Raw genomic sequence first — 25,687 nt, 5'->3', positions numbered from 1 at the left:
TGGCTTAAGAGTGGTTTCTTGAACATGCCTGACCCTAATGTGAGTAAATGAGGAGAGGGGGAGGGGAGGTCTCTGTTTCATGCAGTCACTCAGGGGCTCAGGCTCTTTCCGTCTGCCATCCTTGCGTCCTCCCCTGCATCTAGTGAATCCAGCCCAAGATGAGGAAAGAGAATGAGTGTGGAAGATGGGGCAGGAAGTTTGATGGATCAGGCCTGAAGACAGCGCACATTGCTTCTGCCCGTCCTGCTGAGAACTCGGTTACAGGGTCGCACCTACCTTGGAGGGAAGCTGAGAGATGGATCTATCTGTGTGCACCAGAAAGAGGGAGAATTGGGTCCATGGACCGCTTGCCAGTCTCTGCCCCAATGTTCAATGACTGTTGCCCACTATTGTGATTCATAGAACGCTTGGGGGATTCCCACTGTATCCTAAGCCCTTCTTGGAGGGATAGGCAACCCTAGTTATGCAGTCTTACTCCTCAGACCCTGCGGGATTCACACCTCATCCCTAGCCTGGCACGGGTGCCTTTGGCCCCTGTGAACCATCCGTGACCATAATGCCGAGTCTCAAGGGTGACAGACAAGCCTCAGAAAGGACATGTGAGCGTCATATGACTGTAGTTCCGTGGTTAGTGGGAAACTAAATGTTGGAAGCTGGCTTTCTCTTCCTTTCTCTTCCATCACTCTAGTTTTTGCAAAATGAATCACTCCAAAACTTAATGGCTTAAGACGTAGCATCCGGTGTAGTCTTCTCTATCCCCGTCTCTGTGGGCAGGGGTTCAAGCGTGGTTCATCTGGGTGATGTGGCTCAGAGGTTTTCGTCAGTTATAGCCAGATGGTAGCTAGAGATGGAATCTCAAAGGTATGTGCATTTATGTGCTGGTCTTCTAGGCTAGAAAGATTCAAACAGTCAGGGCTGAAGCAGCTGGGGCTCCTCAGGCACCGCTCTCTCCCTCTCTCCCTCTCTCCCTCCCTTTTCCTCTTCCACTCCCTCTTCCCCTGTCCCCCCACCCCTTCCTCCCTTCCCCATGGTCTTCTGGTCTTTTACATGGCAGCTTAGGGAGCAAATACTCAGAGAGCCAGTCAATCACTTACTGTCTCTTCTAACCCAGCCCCCGAAGTTCTGCATCACGTCTGCCTGCATCTTATTTGTCCAGCTCAGGTTCAAGGAAAAGGGGCATACACTCCCCTCTTGATGGCAGGTGTATCCAAGAAACCACCTGCAGGCATGTTTTAAAACCACCCACATCTAGATACTGTAATGGCGTCTCCATCCAGAATCACCCTGGGTGGGGCCATGCCTGCAGATGGTTCAGAATGTGTCCTGGGCTGAGATCTGCTGATTCCCTCTGAGGCCAAAGCTGAGGGCTGAGAAAGCTGGCTAACAAGGCAGAGGAGCCTGGACTGGCCAGATGCGGGCTGCGCAAGGACGGGAACGTGAGGTAGCACAGCCTTCTCTGTGTCCATTTATTTAATCCCCATTTTCAGCCAAGCATTTTTGCAACTTCTCACAATGCCAAAGTCTGCATGTAGGAGAGGGTTACATGGAGGCTCAGAGAACTTCAGGAAATTATGCAGCCTCACAGAGCTGGGAGTGGGGGGTGGACAGATACTTGAACCCTGACCTGTCTCACCTCAAAGCACACATGCTCCCTGACCTTCTCCCTCGCAGGCTGGCAGTTTGTGTTTGTTGGGTGGCGCCGGGGAGATACCATGGAAATAGGTGTCCTAGGCAGCGTGAGGGGGCCACTCTTTTCACCTATTGGAAGATATTCTATCTCTTGGAGAACCCCAGGATTCATCTCTAGGCCAGAGTTTGGCCTGGGGCAGTCAGCTGTTGTTGGTGCACTGAAATTTCAGAGTACAGGAAAGGGGGATATGTAGTTCAACTTATTATAGTAACAATAGCTGCCATGATTGAATATTTAACAAGTGTCACATAAGAGCTGTGCATGCATTATCTCATTTAACCCTCATAATAACTCTTGAGGTCAAGATTATCACCCCTGTTTAGTAGGCAGAGAAACTCTGCCTGGGAGATGAAGTGAACTGCCCTGAGGTCACCCATTAAGGAGCAGGCCAGGGATTCAGACTCGGGGCTGCTTTCCTCGGAGCTCAGCCTCCCAAACGTGGACTGGGGCAGCCCCACAGTCGCCCCACCCTACCCTCAAGCCTTCAGCATCTCAGCAGCACACTCTGTGCCCCTTCACGTAATACACAGTAATTGAAAATATTGATGCTGGGGTGCCATGTTGTGTCCCAGTAATTAAACCCTTGGTTGCATTGTCGTATTCAGAGTTGTCAAGGGCCCTGAACAACCGTCCTGATTGTGATGGGGTGAGCAGAGCACGCAGGGTGACAGTGAGAACGCAGACTCCTGCCTGCGTGCTGGCCTGTTCCTTGCAGGAGCAGCCCTTTTCCCTGCGCCGTTCTTGCTCTTCTTGTACCAGCATTCAGCTTGGCCTGAGAAGTCTAAATACTGCTGCTCTCCATCACAGGCCAGTTAAGAAATGGCTTTGCTATTTAGAGGGCGGAACACTGGCTGAGGAGGGGCGGTGCTTCCCAGGTGACGTTGCTCAAGGACCCACTGTTTTTTGTTTGTTTTTTTTTTCAGTATTTCAGATCTCAGGGCACCAATCCTTCCTCCAGCTTGATTTTGCCTTGTGCCAAGTGCTACAATCTGAACATTGTTTCCTTCTTTTTATGCAACTGTAGAACTCACAAGTCTTACTGAGATGTGATTGCAAGATGGCAACTTGAGGATCTGAGTAGGAAAACCAAAAAAGTACTGTAGTTCCCCCCTAATTCATGGTGGCTACGTTCCGAGACCCCCAGTGGGTGCCTGAAACTGCAGCTAGCCCTGAACCCTCTGTGTACTATGTCTTTTCCTGTACATACTTACCTTTTCCTTTTAAAAGGAAGCGCTTTTCGGATTCTCTTTGGTGTATCCAAATTGCCAGCATCACTACTCTTTTGCTTTGGGGCCGTGATGAAGTAAAATAGGCCTGACTTGAACACAAGCACTGTGGTTTCACGACTGTTGATCTAATCACCGAGACGGCCACTCACAGGCGGCGGGCGTTGACAGTGTGGGCGCACTGGACAAAGGGGTGACTCACGTCCTGACAGGATGGGTTAGGAAGGCGTGAGAGTCCATCATGAAACTCAGAATGGCGCATGATTTAAAACTTATGAATTGTTTATTTCTGGAAATTTCCACTTAATGTTTTCAGACTGCCATTAACCATGGGTAACTAAAACTGCAGAAAGCGAAACTGTGGCTATGTGGGGACTACGGTAGCCAACAGTTGGATGGGGACCATGACCAGAAAATGGCCTCTTAGTACCTTAATGTTCTGGAAGCAAGCAAAGCCAGTTTACAGGTGTCTTGTTGAAACCCCAACTTGACCAAAACCCTGAAAAGATTCTCATAAAGAATGCATAATAAATGGGAATGAATCGTTCAACATTCGTTATTGAGAATTATCATATTATTTATGGTCCCTTTTGTGTGTCCAGTCTTCTTAGATAATTTTGTGAACACAGTGTTTATACAGTTGTTCGCAGGTTCGTTCTGGACTTTGGTTTTCTCCTTTCTCCCCAATGTCACTGACACCATAATGCTCCCATGGTATACTTTTCTCTTTGGGGCCATTTTCAGGAACTTCAGCCTGCAAGTTGAGGCCGGAGTGATCCATATAGCTGTCGTTACCTCCTACATGAGATTAATGATGTAGGAGATGACCGTAGTTTGTGCTAGGCACGTATGCTACCGTGTTGGGCTATGGAGTTTAATGAGGTATGGTCTTTGCCTTCACGGAGTCTGCAAACTGGCTGGAAAGTCGACAAGTACTTAGCTAGGTACCACAGTCAGTCAAGATTCTTTTGGTTTCAAGTGATAGCAAATAGAACTCAAACTGGTTTAAGGGAGGTGGGATGGAGTCGCTCATGTAATCTTAAAATACAGAGGTACGTGGCTTCAGTCATGGGTGGATCCAGGATAGCAGCAGGAGTCTGTATATGTTTGTCTCCCGACTCTGGAAGGCTCTCCCTTTGTGGTGATAAGATGGCTTCAGGCAGCTTGGCGACTCCACTGGAGAGAAAGCTGCTGGGAAGTGGAGTGGGGTATCCATTCCTGAAACAACCACTGTGGTCAGGGGAGTGCAGATGGCTTCAGCCGGGCCTGGATTAGGTGCCCATCTGGAGCTGGGACAGGAGCCAGCCTCACTTATGTGACAGGGTCTGAGAGTTGGGGGAGGGGAGCTTCCAATGAAAAATTAGTTACCTGATGAAGGGGTGACAGAAGCAAGGCAGCTCCATAAACAGGGCTCTACTGCATGCATAACGGACAGCTTATTCCATGCAGTATCCTTAAGGTTAGTTGGGCATGCTCAGAGGATATCATTTATCATTGGAATTGCCTTCTCCTTGACACACAATATCCCTCCAGTCCAAGCCAGTCTGGGTTGAATAGACCATAAATGTAACCTGCAAAAATCTGACGCGAATTTGTTCTTTATTGCAGTGACCTGGACAGAAACAATATCACCAGGATCACCAAGATGGACTTCGCTGGACTGAAGAATCTCCGAGTCTTGTAAGTCGCATGTGACTCTCCCAAACGTTTTCATTCTCAGCTCTTCTGCCTTGTAAAAATGTTCCGTTGCCCTGACATCATAAGCACTGGGCAACAGGCGTTCAGCATCCTGCAGCAGGAAGCCTTGTGTTGCTGTGCCCAGGTTTTCACAGGTGTCTTGGTGCTGCCGGCTGGGCCAGACCAATGGAAGAAGTCAGTTCCAGCAACAGGGAAACCGAAGGCTACACACACATAAATCAACATGCCCAGCTTCTGGGATGACAGCAATGCTTCCCTTCCAAAGAGATTGTAATTTCTTCTCCAGCCTGTGCGTCAAAAGAGCAATCAAGACGAAAGTTATTTATCTTGTTGCTTAATGGAGAGGCGGGGAGGAAGGAGGGAGAGAGTCAGATAGGGTCAGAGCCCTCGCTGAACACGCCCAGCTGTGCAGACAGGTAGCAGAATTTAAGATGGGCATTGGTGGAATGGGGGAGCAGGGACTGCCAGGTCTCATTGCTGAATATTGAACAGCCATCTCTAAGTCTGCGAGTGATAAGCTGCCCAAGTGATGGTCCACGGGCAAGGCTCAGGCATTCAGTTGTGCAAGAGAGGTGCAAGTGGACCCTCTTTCCTTCTGGACTCAGAAGTGGATTGCACCCCATAAGTGTGACTCCAGACTTGGAGCTTGATCTGGGCCATTTGGTCACTGCCTTGGTATTTGTTTCCTCATGGAATCTTGGCTGGCAGATCGTTACTAGAAGCAGCAGCTAAAGGCTTGGCATCGGAAGCCACCTCCTTCTTTGTACTAATAGCCCTTTATAACACAGTGAATTTTATTCGAAGGACAGGAAGTACCAGGTCCTGGTCCTGACGCAGAATTGACTGCCCACGCGATCTTGGGCAAATCACCATAGCTCTTTGGTTCTCAGTTTTCTCATCCACGACATAGGGAACGAATAGCATATTAGTTTGCTAGGGCTGCTGTAACAAAGCAGCACAAATAACAGAGATTTATTGTCTCACAGTTCTAGAGGCCAGAAGTCCAAAATCAAGGCCTCGACAGGTTGGTTCTTTTTGGAGAGCTGTGAGGAAAGGATCCGGTCCAGGCCTCTTCTAGCTTCTGGCGGCCTCGGGTTCCTTGGCTTTTAGATGGTTGTCTTGTCCTTGGGTCTCTTTCTGTTGTCTGCACTCTGTGCCTGTCTGTCTCTGTGCCCAAATCCCCCCTTTTTATAAGGACACCAGCCACATTGGATCACGGCTCACCCTAATGACCTCATTTTAACTCAGTTACCTCTGTAAAGATCTTAGCTCCAAAATAAGGTCGGATTCTGATAGACTGGGGGTTAGGACATTAACATATGAATTCTGGGGGAAATACAATTCAATCCGTAACAAATAAAATTCCTTCTGACTCTCATAAGCGCACATACAATGCTTTATGGTTTTAGCATTTTCATGAACAGCCTATGTATTCTCAGTGCAGCTTGTGGAGTGTTGCTTGTATAACTGTTTTCCTGATTGAGAAGTAAGAGTGGTAATGCTGATGACGATAACCAAGTACATGTGGTACCTTCCACAGCCCCAGCTCTGTGTTACATAGTTATTAACCCCCATCTGCCCAGAGGAAGCAGAGGCTCAGATCGGGTAAGTGGCCCCCACTCCACACAGCAGGTGACTGAAGGAGGAGGAATTGGAGCCCAGGATGTGTGCTCTCTAACCTCCGGGCAGTGCCACTGTTAGTTTGCATTAGAGGGAGTTTAGAAAACCAAGAGGGACTTGTCTACCTGCTTTGTAAATGCAGCACTGACATCCAAGCGGCTGATTGAGTTTCCCTGAGCACGCTGGGATCTGCATGCGGGGCCCCAGCCAGGATACACTCTCCCCACGACGTGTTCTCTAGTCTTTGGCCAGTACATTGTCCTCTCGCCATCCTCAGAGGGCAGACCCCACCCTCTGCCAAGTCTCTCTTTGGCTCTAAGCAGTTATATGTCTGTCAAATGACTGACAGCTTTGACAAGTGGGTGGGGATCAGAATTGAGATTGGGATGAGAATGGGGGAATTCCATGGCTTAATTTTAAAGTGATTTTTATTGAGGCGATGCAGGTAGTAAACACCTAATTGCAGATCATTTGCCAGCGTAAAGAACAGGCAGTAACTTCTCTCTTTATTTTTCCCCCCGTTTCTAACCCCTGCCTCTGTGAAAGATTTCCTTTCATACAAGTCAGAAAATGTTTCATTTTCTAACAAAGTAAAAAATAATCTTTTGATTTTACCATTACTTCAGAAGGACTAATAAAAATTCCAATTTCCATATCTATTCTCTGCAAATAGAAAGTTTAAAATAATCACAAAAGGTTGTATTAATATCCTTCGGATGGTCTGCAACATTCCTTTGACTACAGTTTATGTTTTCAGTTAATTGGTACATTCTTCTTCTTTTGATAAGCAGTGCCCAAGCCCTCTCCCTTTCCCCACTTTATAGACTCTATTAATATACTGGGTTTCATTATCTTCCTTATCAACTCAAAGACAATCCCATTCAAGTGGCCCTTTATTACTGTGAAAGAATCGGTTAGGTGGGATCGCTGAAATGCTTTCTAACAAACACCAGGAAAATACCCAGACATATAAACCATAGTGCCCCTCAATCTATTCTTTGTAGCTGAGTAACCTAGACAATTATCTTTTCTGAAAAGCTTTCATCACACCTTGGCATATTCCCTGTATCTGTTTCTTATTTACAGTTTATAGTGAAGTCAGAAAAGACTCCATAGTCTTGAATAATTTGAGCTTGCCACCCATTTCCAAGCAGAACTGCTAATATGGTGCTGGTGGGTGGACAAAAGCAGATAAAATGGAGATTGGGGAACGTGGGCCTCATTCAAAAGCAGTTTTTCCCAAATAAAGTGCATTCAGCAAGAAGATATAAGAGTTGCCCGTGACGATTCTCTCTCCCATGGGATAGGAGTAGGAAAAGGTCTCCTCTGGTGCTGTCATGTAGTTCCCTGCGTAGTAGTCTGTTGCAAGGACTCTGCGATGCCCACAATGTGGGAAACAGCTTTATCCCAAATGGGGTTAATAAAAGAGCTAAACTCCACCCAGCCATCATCACATGGGAGCGACTTCCGATTCTGGTCCAGTGTTAAAACTAAAAAAATAACAGTGCCAAAGGAGCTGAAAATGAACACAGTCTGTATCCTCTAATGCAGAACAGACTCAAGCCAGGGACAGTCCAGCCTAGTCTGGATGCCCTGAGCGCCTGCATCTGGTCAGTCAGATGAGAGCGATATCCAAGGCTTTAGCACAAGCTCCTGAACTGCATCTCAACCCAGAAGTCTGGGGAGGAGGTTCACAGCTCATCGATTCATCAGATAATGATGATTTGTCGAGCCTTTATGTGCCAGGCTGATGGATCTAGGAAGTAATATGGAAGGGGCCCTAGATACCGTATCAGTCAGGATCCTGGAAGAAAAGAGAGATACTCACACAGGACCAACGAGGAGCGCTAAATAAAGACTTAGTAGAGGCAAGGTTAAGAGAAACCAAGGAAAGATGATGAAATTCCCTAGAGCTTGTGACAACAGGCCCCTAGGCCTCGAGGAGCAGTGGGAGGAAGTGGTTACTCTAGGAAAGTAGGGACTACCTGACAGGACCTGTGCTCTTAGGTAGGAGGATGTCCTCTCACCTGCTGATCACCTGCTGGTGACTCCCTTTGGCCAAACCCAACAGGAAGCCAGAGTCTGATGAAGCTGCCAGAAGTTAGCCTCCTGGGGCCTGAGCAGAGCAGGAAAGGAGCAGATATCTGTACAGATATATTTGCATTTCTTCTACTCCCTTTTCTGAAAGAAGCTAGCAGTGTTAGATTAATTAGTACAGAACTAAGAGATTCAACATAGGAGGTTGACTGCTTCAGAAACCCAGAGGGGATGTGACACTTAGCTACCCTAGTGTTGCTCCTTGTTATAATTGGGAAGTGATGACAACCAGCTCTGTGATGGATTGATTGATAGTAAAAACCCAGCTGAACAAACCACCCGTCACTAATACTGAACTGCATCCCTGTTTAGCAAGATGTGCTAGTGTGAGCCTATTAGCATTCCAAGGCCCTCCTTGCCATATGGCGGATGGAAAAGGAAGAGGAGGGAAGGAAAAGAACATTATTGTGTACCAGACCCTAGACGAGATAATTTACACACTTCATTTTTATTTTCACAAGGACTGATGAGATGTGTTCATTTTTTCCACTTTACAAAGGAGGAGACTGAGTCTTAGTGAGGTCGACTAGATGGCCTGTCAGCTGGTAAGAAGGCAGGAAAGTGATTCTAAACCAACTCTGGCAAGCACGCCAGCCTGGGAGTTAGAGGGCCCACCCTCGCTGGCTATGTGACTTTATACAAATCATTTCTCCTGGGACACGTCTCTTAACCTCTCTGCTCTGTGGTGTACATATTCGTTAAGTGAGTAGACTATACGAGACTAGCCTAAAGGGGCCAGAAGTAACACAAATGTGTGAATCAGAGTAGATGAGGACGGTGGAAACTGGGGAGCCCATGCGTCCTGCCAGACCCATACTCAGTTCTGGCAAATTGTTGATATTTGGAAATGGGAGAGCTGATTTTTCAAAAGGAGTTTCGTGTGTGTGTGTGTGTGTGTGTGTGTGTGTGTGTGTGTGTGAAAGAGAGAGAGAGAGAGAGAGAGAGAGAGCGCCTGATTTTTAATTGTTCGCAACAAATTCACAAACACATAAGCTGTCACTGAGCCCAAACACAATGCCGCATCGCTCTGACAGTCTCAGTTAGAAACTATGTGTCTCCTAGACTAGCCTTTCCCTCGATGCAAAATCAGTACGTGCTGTGGCCCAAAGTCCCCTTTAGTTTTTCATCCATTCCGTAAGCCTTAATTAAGTGTGCTGATGACTTGCTAGGCCTGGGAAGATGAAGACGAATGGAAGGTCTTCCCTTCCTGGTCCTTAGGCATCTTGGGGAGCTAGACTTGAAAATAACAGTGGCCCGAGTGTTAAGCCTAAGAAGTGCAGGGGGTTCTGGAATGTGTCAGAGCTGGAGGGCTGTCATGGAAGGACTCCTTCTGAACAGAGAGCTAAGCCTCCTCGAGGCTCCTTTGCCTTCCTTCGGCCTTGCCTTCAGGTGCGTCAGGGAGCCTCTCTTCCTGCCTAATCCACAGCAACCCTCGGCCCTTCCTAAACTGCACCCTCCAAAGAAGCATCCTTCAGTCAGAATGACATCCACCCTAAGTCCCATTCAGCCCCCAGGGGCAGCCCCCGATGGAAACTACGCAGTTTCATTGCTTCCCTTCCCAACGTCCAGCTAATCCAGTTTAAGTTGCCACTTTTTTTTTTTTTTCAAAGTCAGGGAAACAGATGTCTCACTGTCTGCTCAAGTCTTAGGATTATGCCACATGCAGGAACCCAATTCATTTAAGCAGACTCTTTCGGTTTTTAAACACCTGCGTGGAAGACTTTGGAGGTCAGCAGAGCCCGTGACCCGGGAGCCCCAACTTCTGTGACCATCAGCCTCATGTTGGGAACAGCCAGGCCCCGGGTAGCAGAGTTGCTGGCACCAGGCTGGTTTTTCTTCGTCACAGGCAGTTGTCCAACAATAGCTCCACCCTTTCTACGAGGCGACCCAGAGACAGAGTGAGCAGAGCAGGCCCTTTTCAAGGAAGTAATTTTGAATCCCTGAGGGAGGGAACTCCAAGGGAAGAGATGCTCATTATATGTGTGGTTTTTATAAGAAGCAGCTTTTACCTCTTCCTTTTCTGTGAAACATCCTGCAGTGCTTGGGGGGACATTTGCTGAGAACATTCTTAAAATAGAGGCATGGAAACCAATCTGCCAGGTAGAAGTGTGCAGGCGGCGAAACCCTGGTTACCGTGACACCAAGCTGGGATGTGTGTTTTCTCATCCCACTGTACTGATCTTGTGGAGGGTTGTGGGGAGCACGCGAGGGTCATGGGGCCTGAGTGACCGCACCTGCATGGCTGGGAGTCTAGCGTGCGCATCCTGGGCCCCTGCTGTCCTTGACCACTGTCTCTGCTTCTAGGCATCTGGAAGACAACCAGATCAGCGTCATCGAGAGGGGCGCCTTCCAGGATCTGAAGCAGCTGGAGCGATTGTAAGTACAGCACAGCCACCTTTCTGGAAGTCTGATTTATTTAGCTTTTCGCAAATTGGCTTCATTGTGACCTTGCTAAAAAAAAAAAAAAAAAGTCTCCAATGTTTAATAAAATGTTTGCTATTATATTTAAAGCACATTAGATTCATGTTACAGAAGCACAAAGATTCATATAAGCACTTTAAAAAAAAAAAAAGATGCTAGAATTGGCATCTGGGGTTGGTTTTTCTTCTTCCCAGCCTTGAGCTCGCTCTTGGTATCTGTGTGTGGGGCTACTTCTGGCTCAAACCTCAGCCTTCCCTTTCGCGGAAAGAGGCCCGCAGTCAGTTCCTGTTATGGAAACCGGCGTCAGAGGGCGCCACCCTCCTCAGGCCCTCACCTCCTCCCTGCGCCCCCTCTGCCCCATTCTCATGGGAGAGGAAGGACACAGTGGGCGAAGCCTTCAGAGAGCATGTATCTCCTCTGAACGAGCATCGGCCTGTGTCAAGAAGCCCACACGTTTCCACGAGAGAATACATTGCCAGTGGGTTAAAAATAGGCCGCTGTTCTGACTGTATCAGAGGGAGAGAGGAAAAGGAGCAGGATGGGAGATGGATGGGGTCCCCATTTGTTTTGTTGATTAATGCTTCAGCAGAAAACTCTTAGGTCACTTTGATGAGGGAGGCTGCTCAGATGGTTAAGTGGGCAGCTTCACCTTTCTTCAGTTAATCACATCTGGCAGCTCATAACATCTGGATATTTGCTTTCTGCCCTCTGAGCGGGGATTGTCCCCAAGAGCACTTAGTCATGCTGGTGGGCGGCTCTCTTCCATGCTTGCCTCCACGTCCTGGTTGGCCTGACATTTCAGCCTCCTTCCTCTGCTCTCAGGCACTGGGGGGCTGCAACAGCTCCCTGCTCCACACATTACCTAGAAGGTCGTTCCATTTGACCTGTTGTCAGATCTCACCTACAGAGATGAGCGTGGGTAAGGTGGGGCGCCTGCCACCAACTTGTCAGCCCGTGATCGTCTGAGGCAACATGGGAATGGAAAGGAGTGGAACCCAGCAAAATCCTCTATTCTTCTTTCTGTTGTGTGAACTGTCTCATTTATTGCTCTCCTGCTGGGTCAAAGATCAGCATATGTTCTACTCTTGTTGGTTTGAAAATATGACCTTTTCTTATAAGGGAAAATAGTTATACAAATAATGAATGTTGCTTCTTTTTATGCTTTTGTTTTTAAGTTTCTTAAATCTTAAATTCTGCTCCTTACTTAGACCAAGGAAAAAAATACAAGTATTTGTTGGACCTGGTTCCTTCATTTGCAATAGGCAACCTTTCTATGGAAGAATAAATACACAGTTCTTCGTGAAAAGGCCACCTCTTACTTAATCTTCTGATTAGAAGAGTAAATAAATTTCCAATTCATTAATTTCATGGTTGTTGGGAGGGAACTAGTGCAGTACCTTCGACATGCGAGGAACTGTGCCAGTATTTTATATGCTGTTATTTTATCCCCACAAAATTCCTGTGAGGTGTTATTACCCTCATTTTGCAGATGAAGAAATAGAGGCCCAGGGAGATGAAGCCAAAGAATTGTCAGGGGGGGGGCCAAGATTCAAAGCCACGTCTGTCTGACATCAAAGCCCACACCCTTTCATACTTCTGTGCTGCAGACGTTAGATGAAGTGTGATCTTTAGCAATGGCCCTGCAAATAGCCTCTCACATGCCCATGTAACTCTAGGGAATATCAGGGAAATGTTCTGGCAAAGGCACTTTTCTTTGAGTTGGTGAACATGGCTGAAATACCACGCATGTCGGGGGACTAAGGGTATTACACGTGCAGGGTAAACCTGGCTATTTCTCTCCTTTAGCTTATTAGTGGGATAAGGCTAGCTGCTGTACTAGATAAACCCTCAAATCTCATGGCTTAACCCTGTGGAAGTCACTTCTTATTCATATCAAACCCAGGAAGGGCAATCCTGGTTGCTGGGCCTCTCTCCTGCAAGGAGACTCAAGGACCAGGGTTTTCTCCAATCCTTAGCCCTGTCGTCCTTACATCTGGCCTTCCAAGGTACCAGTCTTTGTCTGCATCAAGCCAGTGGAAGGGAAAATCGCATGAAGGATTGCACATGGAGTGTTTTCAAGGACGAGACCTGGAAAGGGTACAGGTTGCTCCCCCTCGTACATACCTTGGGCTAGAACTCAGGCACAGGAAACTGCTGGGGAGACTGGGAAAGGTGGTCGAGTGATATGCCCAGGAACTAGAGGAAACAGGCTTAGTAAACAACTAACCAGTCTCTGAGTTAATATTGTGAGCAAGCTGAAGAAGTGCTCGGTTAGGAAGAAGAATGGAAGTATAGGCAGCTGACTAGTATGCACAGCTGGGTAGGCACTTTCAGACTTTAAGGTCTTTAAGTGTCAGCGAGAGGGAGAGTGTGTGACAGACATCCTGACTAGCGTTAATCTGGTTTTAGTTATTCAGTCTGTCCCCAAACAGACTGAGAGCTATAAAATGGGAAAATACAATATATTTGCTGTTAACAACTAAAGAAGTAGATGGCTGATCGTTCCATCTCTAGCTCTCACTCCTGACTTACCTTATGTGTGTCTCTGTATTTGGTAGTAGATTAATCTTTTTTGGTCATATTCTGAAATACAGGCTGGAAATTATATAGGTCGTGATAATTCATTTCTGGACTGTTTATTTTTCTTCAGAACAATCATTATTGCTTTGATCTCTTGAGCCTCAATGAGAAAAGGCGGGGAATTCTGACCTGCAGGTCTGAACTCAGATTTCTCTATTTCTCCATGAAAAGATCCCTGCTCGAGACCGAGGGGGTTGTCCCTCCTGTCATAGCACATGTCTGTCGTTGTCACAGCACTTAATCACACCACATTTTAATTCCTTGTTTGCCTGATGTCTTTCCCCAAATGATGAATGTGTGGAGATCAGCAATCATGTTCCATTTAGCTCTTAATCTCAAAGCCTTACATAAGGCATGATAGTAACTGCTTGTGGAATATTCATTAAATAATTAGGGTTTTGTCTTATGCCAGTGTTTCTGAAGTGGGACCAATTTTTTCCCCTAGAGCATACTTGAAAATATCTGAAGATATTTTCAGTTGTCACAACTGGAGGATGCACTGCCATGTAATGGGTAGAGGTCAGGAATGTTGCCAAACATCCTACAATGCACAGGACAACACCCACAGTAAAGAATTATCTAGTCCAAAATGTTAATAGTGCGTAGGTTGAGAAACGCTAGTGTTATATTTACCTATTATGTGTCAGACAGTACCTTAGGCACTTGACTTATGCCTCTCATCTAATCCATACAACAATATTATAAGATTAGAATTATCATGTCCCTGACATGACAAAATATAAAATTCAAAATATTGCCCATGAAGTGTTGTTGTTAAATATGTTTACCCTAAATCTAATTTAGCTAGATGTCACTTCTGGTTTCCAGAAAGTGAACAGGATAGAGAAACAAGTGAAATCAAACTTAAGAGGAAACAAATCCTGTAGGTGGGACGTTATATAAGATAACTGCCCTGGTCTCTTCAAAAAGACAGTGTCATGTAAGATGTCACACATAAAGGTCAGTGTGGCTTTATTGATAATAGATAAAATAGACTTTAAAACAAGAAACATTGTTGGAGATAAAAAGGAATATTTCATAATGATAAAGGAGTAAAAACATACATAAAGCAAATTTTGACAAAAGCATACAACTGTAGAATAAACATTCTTTTCAAGTATATGTATGGAATGTTTATCAAGTACTGGTCTAGAAATCAGGTGTCAACAAATATCAAAGGATTTAAAACATATGGATTATTTCCTCTGACCACAACAGAAATATTCAAGAAGTCATAAGAAAAGGATAAATTAAAAATTCCAAAATATTAGGAAATTAAGTAATATACTTCTAAATAACTCTCAGAGAACATATCATAGAGGAAATTAAACTATATATTTTTCTGATCTTAGTAAACACACAATATGTGTGGATTGCAGCCAAAGCCATGGTCAGAGGAAGATGTATAGCCTTGAAGCTATATTACTCAATTTATGATATATATTATGTATGGTATATATTTAAAAAGAAGAAAGGCTAAATTCTTGATGAAAGTATTCATCATAGCAAGCTAGAGAAAGAACAAAGTAGAAGAAAGGAAATCAGTAAGAGCAGAAGTATATGAAATATAAATAAATAAATACACACACACGCACATTTATATTAAAAAAACTCTAAAAAGCCAAACTTTCATTGTTGAGACAATTAATAATATTATTAATACTGGCAAAACTGATCAGAAAACAAAAAGGCAGAAGGTTAAATTACCAATACAAAGGATAAAAGGGGGACATAACTATGGATTTTACAAAGATTAAAATGGTAAGAGCAGATTTTGAACAACTTTATTTTAATAATGTTAAAGATTAGGTGAAATTCATAACTGAGACAAGGGATGGAAAGTCTGTATAGTCCTTTGCCTATTAAAGAAATGAAATCTTTAATTAAAACATTTCACCAACAACATCTAGGTTCAGATGGCTTCACCAGTAAATTCTACCTAACTTTTAAGAAATAAATATCAATTTAACATAAAACTCATTCTCCAAAAAGAATGGATATTTGTCATTTGGACAACATTACCTTTATAGCAAAACCCACCAAGAGAATTTCAAGTAAAAATATGAACCAATGTATTTCATGAATATCTTTACAAATCCTAACTAAATAGTAGCAAAATGAATTTGGTGATACATAAAAGGGATATATTACAACCAAATTTGGTTTATTTAAGGAAGGCAAAGTTGGTTTAATATTTGAAAGTCTCCTCTCCCAAATAAACACATGCTGAGCAACTAGGATAGCAAAACCAAAGACACACAAACAACATCTACAATAAAACTAGTGGACAAAGTATCCCAGTAAATCCCTGCCTCTTTAAGGTGTTGGGGGAAAACAACTTATGGTTACAAGACTTTTGTGTTATCTCATCTGTGTCAGAGAAAGCAGAGGGAAGGTCACTGAAATTCTTAAGACCCTGAGAAAAGGATATCATTTAAATTACCAATATGCATTCACTGGAAAGAAAATAGAGTGGCCAATCTGAGAAAAGCTGCCAAATCGGAAGGGAGTTTGATTAGATCCAATTTATGGAAAGTACAAAGGAACCATATGTGATAATGACTTATTTGGAGTATTTTTGGCCCTATAAACTCTTCAAACGAACAAAAACAAGGCTCTTTTTCAAAGAAAGGCCTAGCATTGATAAGAAACTTCTGGGAATAGTTGATCAGAACAGGCAAAATAGTAGAAATGAAAAGAGAACTTCTTGATGAAAGTGTTAGAAATCACCAGAAGAATCGTATCTTAGAAAATACAAGGCCCTGTGTTTCATTAGTTTGCAAGAAAAACCAAGAATGAGCTCTAGACTCTTGAAAGTAAAAAAGTTATCACTTCCCACCCCTCCCTCATAAAACTAGAGGGAATTTCTTTCATTTAAGAAATAAACAACCAAAGGATTATGATTGAAGCTCATACAAAGTTTTTTTTATAAGAAAAAATTTAAATAAGAAACATAATAACCTCCATTGAAACAATGAGAAAAAGGTACTAATAAAACCAATGAAAACTATTATAGCTTAGTTCAAAACAAGCTACACAAATTTAAGATCATATAAAGTATAAAAGAACAACATACATCTAAATTTAAAAACTCAGTTATTAGATGATTAGAAAAAAGTAGGATTTGAAAGGAGTGAAGAAATAAAAAAAAAGAATTTAGAAATAAAAGAAGTCATTTCAAAATAAATACTGCCAATATCCTGAAGAAGAACAAACTTGGAAAAATTGTACTTTCCAATCTCAGCCTTACTATAAAGCTACAGTGATCAAGATAGCATGGTACTGGTGAAAAATAGACATATAAATTAATGGAACAGAATGGAGAGTCCAGAAATGGACCCATTCAAATATAGTCGACTGATTTTTAACAGGTACAAAGACTATTCAATGGAGAATGAATAGTCTTTTCAACAAATGATGCCAGAACAATTTGATGTTCATGTGTAAAAAAATGAACCTAAACACAAACCTTCTTACACAAAATAAATTCTAAAGTGTATTGTAGTCCTACATTTAAAATGTAAAACTATAACATTTCTAGAAGAAGATATAACAGAAATCTACATGACCTTGGGTTTGGGGATATATTTTTTTGTTATAACACCAAAAGCATGAACCATGAAAGAAAAAAATAGTAATAAGTTGAACTTTATTAAAATTAAAAACTTCTGCTTTGCAAAGGGCACTGTTAGGAAAATGAAAAGACAAGCCACAGACTAGAAGAAAATGTTTGCAAAACACATAGCTGGTAAAGGACTTGTATACAAAATATGCAAAGAATTTTCAAATCTCAACAGTAAGAAAACAAACCACGTTTGCCCCCCCCCAAAAAAAAGAAATGGGCAACAGATTAGAACAGACACTGCACCAAAGAAGATAAATAGATAGCAAATAAGCATATGAAAGAATTCTCAACATAGTTTTTCATTATGGTAATGCAAATTAAGCAAAATGAGATACCACTGCACATGTATTAGAATGGAGAAAATACTGAAAACTGACATTACTAATTGCTGGTGAGGAGGCAGAGTATCAGGAACTTTCATTTATTGTTCTTCAATAATGCAAAAATGCAAAATGTTTCAGCCCCTTTGGAAGACAGTTTGGCAGTTTCTTACATATCTTAACAGAGTTTTATGCAATCCAGATCAGTGTTTGGTTGCTAGGGATTCCGGGAAGATGGGGTGAATGTTGAATAGGTGAAGCACGAGGAAGGAGGGGCTCAGGATGGTGAGACCTTGCTGTCGGAGGCTGAAATGGTGGACACGTGCATTTGTCAGAACCCAAAGCATTTTACGGCACAAAGGGTGAAACTTAATACATAACAATATTTAAAATCTTTTGGAAATTGGAGGATCCCCAAGTGGAATGCAGACTGTGATGACTGTATGAGGTGTGATCAAACAATATGGTGAATGTTTAAATTAAAAATGAAAATTTATTACAGTAAAGAACACATTGCCATTAATCCCCCTCAAAATGCTCTTCCTCGCTTCGAACACACTTATCCCATCGTTCTTGCCACTTTCTGAAGCAGTTCTGGAAGTCCTCTTTTGTGTCTTTAGTTGCACTGTCGTGGCTGCCTCGGTGTCCTGAATCGATTCAAAACGTTTACCTCTCATGGTCATTTTGACTTTGGGGAAGAGCCAGCCAGAAGTCACATGGTATACCAGATCCCATAATGTTTTTATTTGACAGAAATTGCCATATATCAGAGGCAGTGTGTGACATAGAGCTTTTCTGTTGTGATCAGAAAAAATGCTGAATGCTGCTGCCGAGTGCCGTCCAGCAGAAAGGCAGGGATCTTCAATATGGGAAGTAGCACGTTGACCTTAGTAACAGTGTGTGACAAGTTTCAACTTGTTTGGTGCAGTCAGTCAGGTGTGAGCTGTGGTTGAGAGAAGGTGTGTTTTAAAGTGTGCCATAAATCATCCTCCATCATGACAATGCTCCGTGTCACACATCCGTTCTGGTGTATGGCAGTTTCTGTCAAATAAAAACATTACAGTGTGTCCTCATCCACCTTTTTCACTGGATTTGGCACCGTGCGATTTCTGGCTGTTCCCCAAAGTCAAAATGACTCAGGACATCGAAGTAGCCACGACAGCACAACTAAAGACACTCATGAAACAGGACTTCCAGAACTGCTTCAGAAAGTGGCAAGAACAATGGGATAAGTGTGTTCGAAGTGAGGGAGAGTGTTTTGAGGGGAATTAATGGCACTGCGTCTTTTACTGTAATTTTTTTTAAACATTCACCATATTGTTTGATCAGACCTCGTATGAGTCAACCTCATTGAAGGTGATGGGGGAAAAGGTCAATTTGGAACTGAATGGAGTCTGTAAGACTAAAAGGCAAAGGGAACAGCACTAAGTACTGTACTCTAATTGGTACATTGTTTACCACAGGCTGACAGGTTAACAATTCTGAAATCACCATATATGTACATTGCGATTGAACAATGGATGATAGATGGTGGGGACTGGTTTCTCACTAGTAAAATGGTGGGTACGGACAAGCAGTGGAGATAGCTATAGGGATCCATCTGGTAATGGATTAGAGTTGGGGACGTCAGTATGAACGAATGTCTAACCTAATATAGATGCTTCCCTTAATCCAGATGGATGGATATACATTCATACATTTATTGACATGCGAATATACACAGATTTGTATATAAGCAAACATCCCTTGTTGTGTCAGCAGGAGGCCCTAGAGGCAGTGACAATGAGCATGCCCAGTGCCCAACTGTAGTTTCTAATGCCATTCTCCAGTAAAAAGCAACTAAGGCATCTCGGAGAATGGGCTGATTCTAGGGCTGCGGCATGAGATGTGTTGTGTCAGAGAGGAAGTAAAAAAAAAAACAAAAACAAACAAACAAAAAAACCCCCAAACAACCTACACTTATTAGGGTATATCAAAGGACTTAGGAGCAAACTGAAAGAACTTTAATGGCCAAATCTAGAGCAATTTGAGCAACAAAATAAATAAATTAGATTATTGCCAAGGTATAAAATAAATATCCATGAGTCCATACTGATATAAATAAATAATTGAATAAGTAAATAAATAGGGAGAGGAGAAATCTCCCATGCAGAAGAATTCTAAGTAACTTACACAGATTTTCTGCCCTCAAGGGGGTAGAGTATAACTCCTTACTCCTAAAATGCGGGCTTCACATAATGATCTTTCACAAGTACTGTATGAAACAGGGGCGGGGAACAGTAACTATGACACACAGATGTAAAAAGTTTACATCTATGATATTCATCTCGAAAACCCATAACCACAGTCTAATGAGAAAACATCAGCGAAGTCCCCACCAAGGGGCATTCTGAAACCATCTGAATAGTCTTCCTCAATACTGTCTAGGTCATCTAAAACAAGGAATGTCAAGAAGTGTCACAGCCAAAAGGAGCATAAGGAGATGTGACAACAAAATGTATAATAAATAGGGCATCCTGGATGGTATCCCAGAACAGGGTGGGGGGGAGGGGGGAATCTATATATATTTATATAATGAGGGAATAAAGCATTGACTTTAGTTAATGATAACATGTCCGTATTGGTTCACGGTGTCAGATGTACTGCACTAGTGTAAGATGGAAATAACAGGGCACATGAGATCACTCAAACTATCTTCCCAACTTGTATGTAAATCTCAATCTATTCTAATACAAAACATTTATATTAAAAAAAAAAAAAAAAAGCTGACTATGCCAAACCCTGCTTGAGTTACAGATTCATGAGCAAAACAAATGTTACTGTTTTTATATGAAATATACATAATACATACTAATCTAGCTGGAATTCGGGAGCAAATAAATGTAATGGATAATGCGTTAAGAGAAATGGAAAATGGCAAAGAGAATATTTTAAAAATCTATATATTAATATAGAGGTAAAAAAGATTTAAGAGAAAGTGAAAGATACAGAAGTCAGTCAAAGAAGTTCTAAGATTTACAATATGAATGTCTGAGGAAGAAAACTAAAGCAATGGAACAAAACACAACGAATAGTAATTTAAAAACTCCTGAAATAAAAGATAATGTGAAGGTACATTTTGAAAGGACACTGAATGCCTAGAAAAATAGACCCTGAAGATTTAATACCAAAACATAGTCTAATAAAACTATTGGGTCTTAAAGGAAAAAGAATAATCCTTACACATTCTTCACTGAGACACTTATAATGGAAAGAAAATCAGATTTCCAGTGTACTTTTGACACCAAAGCCAGAATACGATTGAATAACTTCTTAAGGAAATAAACCGTGAAGCAGAGGTTTTATAAAATGTGAACTAGAGCCATACATGTAAAGTGTAATGACAGCTGACTGTTACGAAATTCAGGGACTCAGCCATCAGGGCGCCCATGGAGCTCATGCTGAGGAATCCACCAGAGAACAAGTTTCATACAGCCCAACAAGTGGAGAGACAGTGGCCTGAGGACAGACGGAGTGAACCTCAGAACTCCCTGGACTTTAGGTGGGGACCTGTGACTCGGTGTTAGCATCCGGTGAGAGAAGGGCTGTGCTGTCCGCAATCCTCCGTGCTTGCTCTCTCCCTACGCTGGCTAAACAGACAGCTCTCCGAGAACCTAAAGGATGTCGAAACACAAAAGGAAACGATTCTTGGTCCCTGCTGACGTGCATCTGGCTCTTACATGAACGAGAAATAAACTTCTGTTATTTCAAAAATAATAATGTAATTTATTCATCCTATTGACAGTAAATAAGAAAAGTCATTCCTCTCCATAGATGAAGAAAAAAGTACTTGATAAAATACAACACTAAGTCATGATTTAAGAGCATTTAAAATAATGAGAATAAAATGGAACTCCTTTGCATAAAACCTAAAAGAAACGTCATAGTTAATGGTGAGATATTGAACTGTTTCTCCTGCAAGATGCCTGTCATCGTGACTTCTGTTCACTATTGTATTAGAAATCCTGGTCCTGGCAATGATAAAAGAAGGGAGGCAGAGAAGGAGGGAGTGGAAATAATAGATATAAGGATTGGAATAGAAGAATTATGTCATTATTTGCAGATGCCAGTATTGAGTACATAGAAAATACAAAATAATCTACATATAAATTATCAGGATTCCTAAGTTAATTCCCAATGTCACTGGACACTAGATCAATATACCAACAAATCAGGATAACTTCTATATACCAGTGACACATAATTAGGACATTTTTAAAAATGATGTTTACAATAACACCAAAAAATATCAGCTTCCCAGGAATATAGCTAGTGAAACATGTGCAAAATCTTAACACAAAAAAACAAACATTACTGGGAGAAATGACAGATGACTCAGATACATAGAGAGAAATATTATGTTCATGGATTGGACAACTCATTATCTCAAAGATGTCAGTTCTCTCCAAACTGATATAGAGATTTAGTGAAATCCTAAAAAAAAAAAATGCGAATAGGTTTTTATAGAAATTAAGGTGATTCTAAAGTTTATATGGAAATGCAGAAGGTTAAGAAGAGCCAAGATCATCTTGGAGACCCCGATGTAAAGTACACGTGATGTGTAACAAAGGTGGTACCATGAAGCAGCTTGGAATTGTGATAAACTGGTGTGCATTTGGAAAACAAACTATCTTGCCCTCTACCTCTTACCATCAGTTACAAGTGGATTGTATATGTACACATGAGAGATAGAACAGCACTATCAGAAAATAACATAAAATATCTTCATGGTTTGAAGGTAGTTGATAATTCTTAAACAGGATACAGAAGGAACTAAATTTAAAGGAAAAAGTAGATAACTTGGACTACATTAAAATAAATAACTTTCATTCATCAAAAAACATCGAATAAGTGAAAAAAACATGTCAGAGTGGATGAAGATATTGGCAGTGCATGCAATTGACAAAGGCTTACATTGAGAATATATAAAGAACTCTCACAAATCAATAAGAAAAAGACAAATGACCCTGTTGAAAAATGGGTAAGAGTTTTGAACAGACACTTTATACAAGAGAACATCCAAATGACCAATGATTATATGAAAAGATACTCACTGTGTCAATAGTCTTCAGAGAAATATAAAGTCAAACTTCGCACATATACCACATACCCATCAGAATGGTTAAAATTTACAATATGTTGAAGATAATATGAAACAAACTACATTTGTCCTAGACTGCTGTGGACTAATTGATACAATTACTCTGGAAAACACTTCGGCAGTGTCCACTGGAGCTGAATATACACATATCCTGTGACCCAGCAGTTCTGTTCCTGGATATACACCCCACAAAAAGATTGCACAGAATGTTCATAGCAGCACTATTTGTAATAGCCCCAAACTGGAAACAAGCAGAATGCTCATCAACATGAGAAAAAATAGATTGCAAATGAAAACAGCAGCATAAAAAACTGCTACATGTAACAACATGATAAAGCTCAGAAACAGAATGAGTGACAAAAGCCAGACATAAAAGAATATATATTACCCGAATCCATTTACATAATCTTCAAAACAGGCAAAACTAATTATATTAAAAGTCAGGGTAGTCTTTATCATTGGGAGATTGTAAATGGAACGGGGCATTGAGGGATTTTTGCAATGTGTTGTCATCTGTTTCTAGATATGGGTAGAGGTTTGTGGATCTATTCCCTGGGTGAAGAATGCTTCAAGCCCTACCATTTTGATTGGTACTTTTTTCTGTATATATGTTGCACTTCAAAACATAATTTATTTTAGAAGACTTTAGAGATAGATATAACAACCAAATTCAATTCATGGCTCTTAATTAAAGCCTGGTTTGAAGAAATGAACGTATAAAATAACATTTTGGGATACGTAAATGGAGACATCTGAAAGTGGACTGGGTGTCAGAGGGTGTTAGGGAATTATTAATTTTGCTAAATGTGATAATGGTACTCTAGTTGTGTGAGAAAAATCTCCTCACTTTTTGAGATGCACGCTGAAGTATCTAATGATCAAGTCTCTTTATGTCTATAATTTACTTTCAAATGATTCCATAAAAAATAAATAAAACAGAGCGAAATGAAAATAGTTGTTGAATCTGAGGAGTGGGCCTGTGAACGCTCAACACATGTCTCCTTTTCTCCTTTGACCATTTTCTGATTAAAAAAAAATACTTTAAATGTAGTTTTAAAAATCATCATGTGTCCTTTTCACAGAGAAAGAAAACTGAAGCTTAGAAAGTTTAAGTCACCTACCATGCCAAGATTTGAATCCAGGACTATTCTGAATTCAGAACAAGAAAGGCGCAGGAGATTGAGACATGCTATTACCCAGTGTCCTCATTTTGCAGACAAGGAAACAAGCTAGAGAGGAATTGGACTGCCATGAAATGCTCACGCCGCATGCAGTGTTGGAGCGCTTGGGTTGCCTGGGCGTAGCTCAGTTTTTCCAAAAAGCAGCACACAGGGTGTCCTTAGCTCTAACCCCCAGTTCCCACTTACCCTTTAATTAGATGTAAAGTAAATAATTATATTACATATTTAAATGCATACGTGTGGCAAATATATATATTTATATTTAAATTATTGCAAGGGTTCTTTTGTTCTGGTGCATAGAACCCTGCTTGTCCCACTAGCACTAACGTATGTTATGTTTCTTGAGCTGATCATTTCGAGACCAGACCCTCAAACAGCCATGAATGTGGCTTTTTCTTCACCGGGGCCTCATTTGTATCAACATCAAACCCTGCCCATTGTTATTAACTCAGAATTATGCACAGGGTTTTCTTTGTGAAATGAATCGCCTGCGCTGTCTACACTTAAATTACTCTAACTCCATGAAAAACCCCCAGTGTCTGTGTGGGTGTGTAACCTGCCAACGCCAGAAACACCACTGTTGACAGATTTTTGATTGGTTTACTTTATTATTCCTTATATTTAAAAAAAAAAAGTAACTTCTATCTGGGAATATATTCCCCATCGGTTCCTCAAGAATTACAAGACAGACTGAAGGGAAGCCACAAAACTAGGGAACTATTAAGAGGAAAACTAAAAGCTGGAGAAGACTTGGGGGTCACGAGAAGACCCAGGAGGGCCTGTCTGCCTGTGGCCCAGACGAGCCCAGGTGGATTCTCTCCCTCCACACTTTCTCCTCTGGACGGACGAAGGCAGATGAGGAGGAGGTTGGTGGAAGACGTAAACCTAAAATCTTCCAATTAGTGGAGGACGGGGCTGTATCTCTAGAGAATAAAACTCAGGAATGTAAGTTAATGATGACAAGAATTTAATCAGAGAAGTAGGAGGAAAGAATGGCCGAGAGGTCAGGGACGTGGCTCTAGCATCGTGGCTCCGGCTTACATGCTGTTTGACTCTGGACAAATCAGTGAACCTCTCTTAGCCTCGGTTTCCTCAGCTATAAAATGCCTGTATGTCTGCCTCATAGGGTTGTTGGGAAAACTAAATAGCATGCACGAGAGGAATTTAGGATGCCGTCTGGCTCATAGTAAATGCTCATAAGAATTTCACTGCAGTCCCTTAAAGAGAACTGGAACAAAAAAAAATGATATGTGTTCCTGGAGAATCTCCAAGACAGGCTTATTTAGGCTGGAGGCAAGAACAGCAAGGGCCACTGCCTAGAAGTTTCCACAGGCCCTTAAATCTGCTGATTTAGTGAGAGTGAGTGTGTGGTTCTTGATTAAGAGCGTGGACTCCAGAGTTCAGATAGGCCCGGACTTGAACCTGGATAAATCTTCTCGTTTCACTTACCAGCCATGAGACCTTGGGCAAGTTTCTTAAGAGCCCCAGGAACCATCTGTTAAATGGGTATAATCATTGTTGAGCGGAGTTGCCTTTAAAAAAAAAACACAGGCTCATTTCTAAAGTTGGCACCAAAAATAAAAATGGAAAATATTAGAAATTATCGCTGATTCTATCTCCCATACACAAGACCAGTTGGGACCATTTTATATGAAAAGCACCATTGACCACTGGCGTCCCCATTGCCGAGATGCTCGCTGGGAGTAGTGCCTGAGGCCTGAGAGCTGAGGGGAAAGGAGACGCACGTCTCTAAGCCAGGGTCATTTGCGGGCACAGGTTCGTTGAGCAGAATGGCTGGCAGGACCTTCTGCACCTTGCATTTCTCACCTTCTCCTTTGAGTTTTGCAGAGCGCCCACACTCCAGCTCACTCTCAGGCTCAATGCGCACATGGCATGACTGCTAACCCACGTCATGGGGCACTCATGACATTAGCCCTGGGAAGTGCTCCCACAGTTACCCCTCGGTGTATTTAGCCATCTTCCTGAACCTTCCTTCTCTTCCCTGTCTTCGTCATCGTCACAGGCCAAGAGAGATGAACAAAGAGAGAGCAGTTTGTTTGACTCAGTGGGCCAATGGCTACAGCTTTAC

At 42.3% G+C, this 25,687-nt stretch overlaps 1 protein-coding gene across 1 annotated transcript in view; it reads left to right on the top strand.

The window, feature by feature from the left end:
• SLIT3 (slit guidance ligand 3) overlaps positions 1-25,687 on the top strand; it is a 551,973-nt gene that overhangs the window by 40,771 nt on the left and 485,515 nt on the right. The window contains exons 2-3 of the mRNA XM_019740962.2: positions 4,525-4,596; positions 10,636-10,707. Of these exons, the coding sequence (XP_019596521.2) occupies positions 4,525-4,596; positions 10,636-10,707 (144 nt within the window). The remainder of the gene's footprint in view (positions 1-4,524; positions 4,597-10,635; positions 10,708-25,687) is intronic.

Source organism: Rhinolophus sinicus, linkage group LG10 (assembly GCF_036562045.2).
Source record: "Rhinolophus sinicus isolate RSC01 linkage group LG10, ASM3656204v1, whole genome shotgun sequence".
NCBI lineage: Eukaryota > Metazoa > Chordata > Mammalia > Chiroptera > Rhinolophidae > Rhinolophus > Rhinolophus sinicus.
The sequence above is the reverse complement of the archived record's forward strand: the minus strand, read 5'-3'. Positions and strand labels throughout refer to the sequence as shown.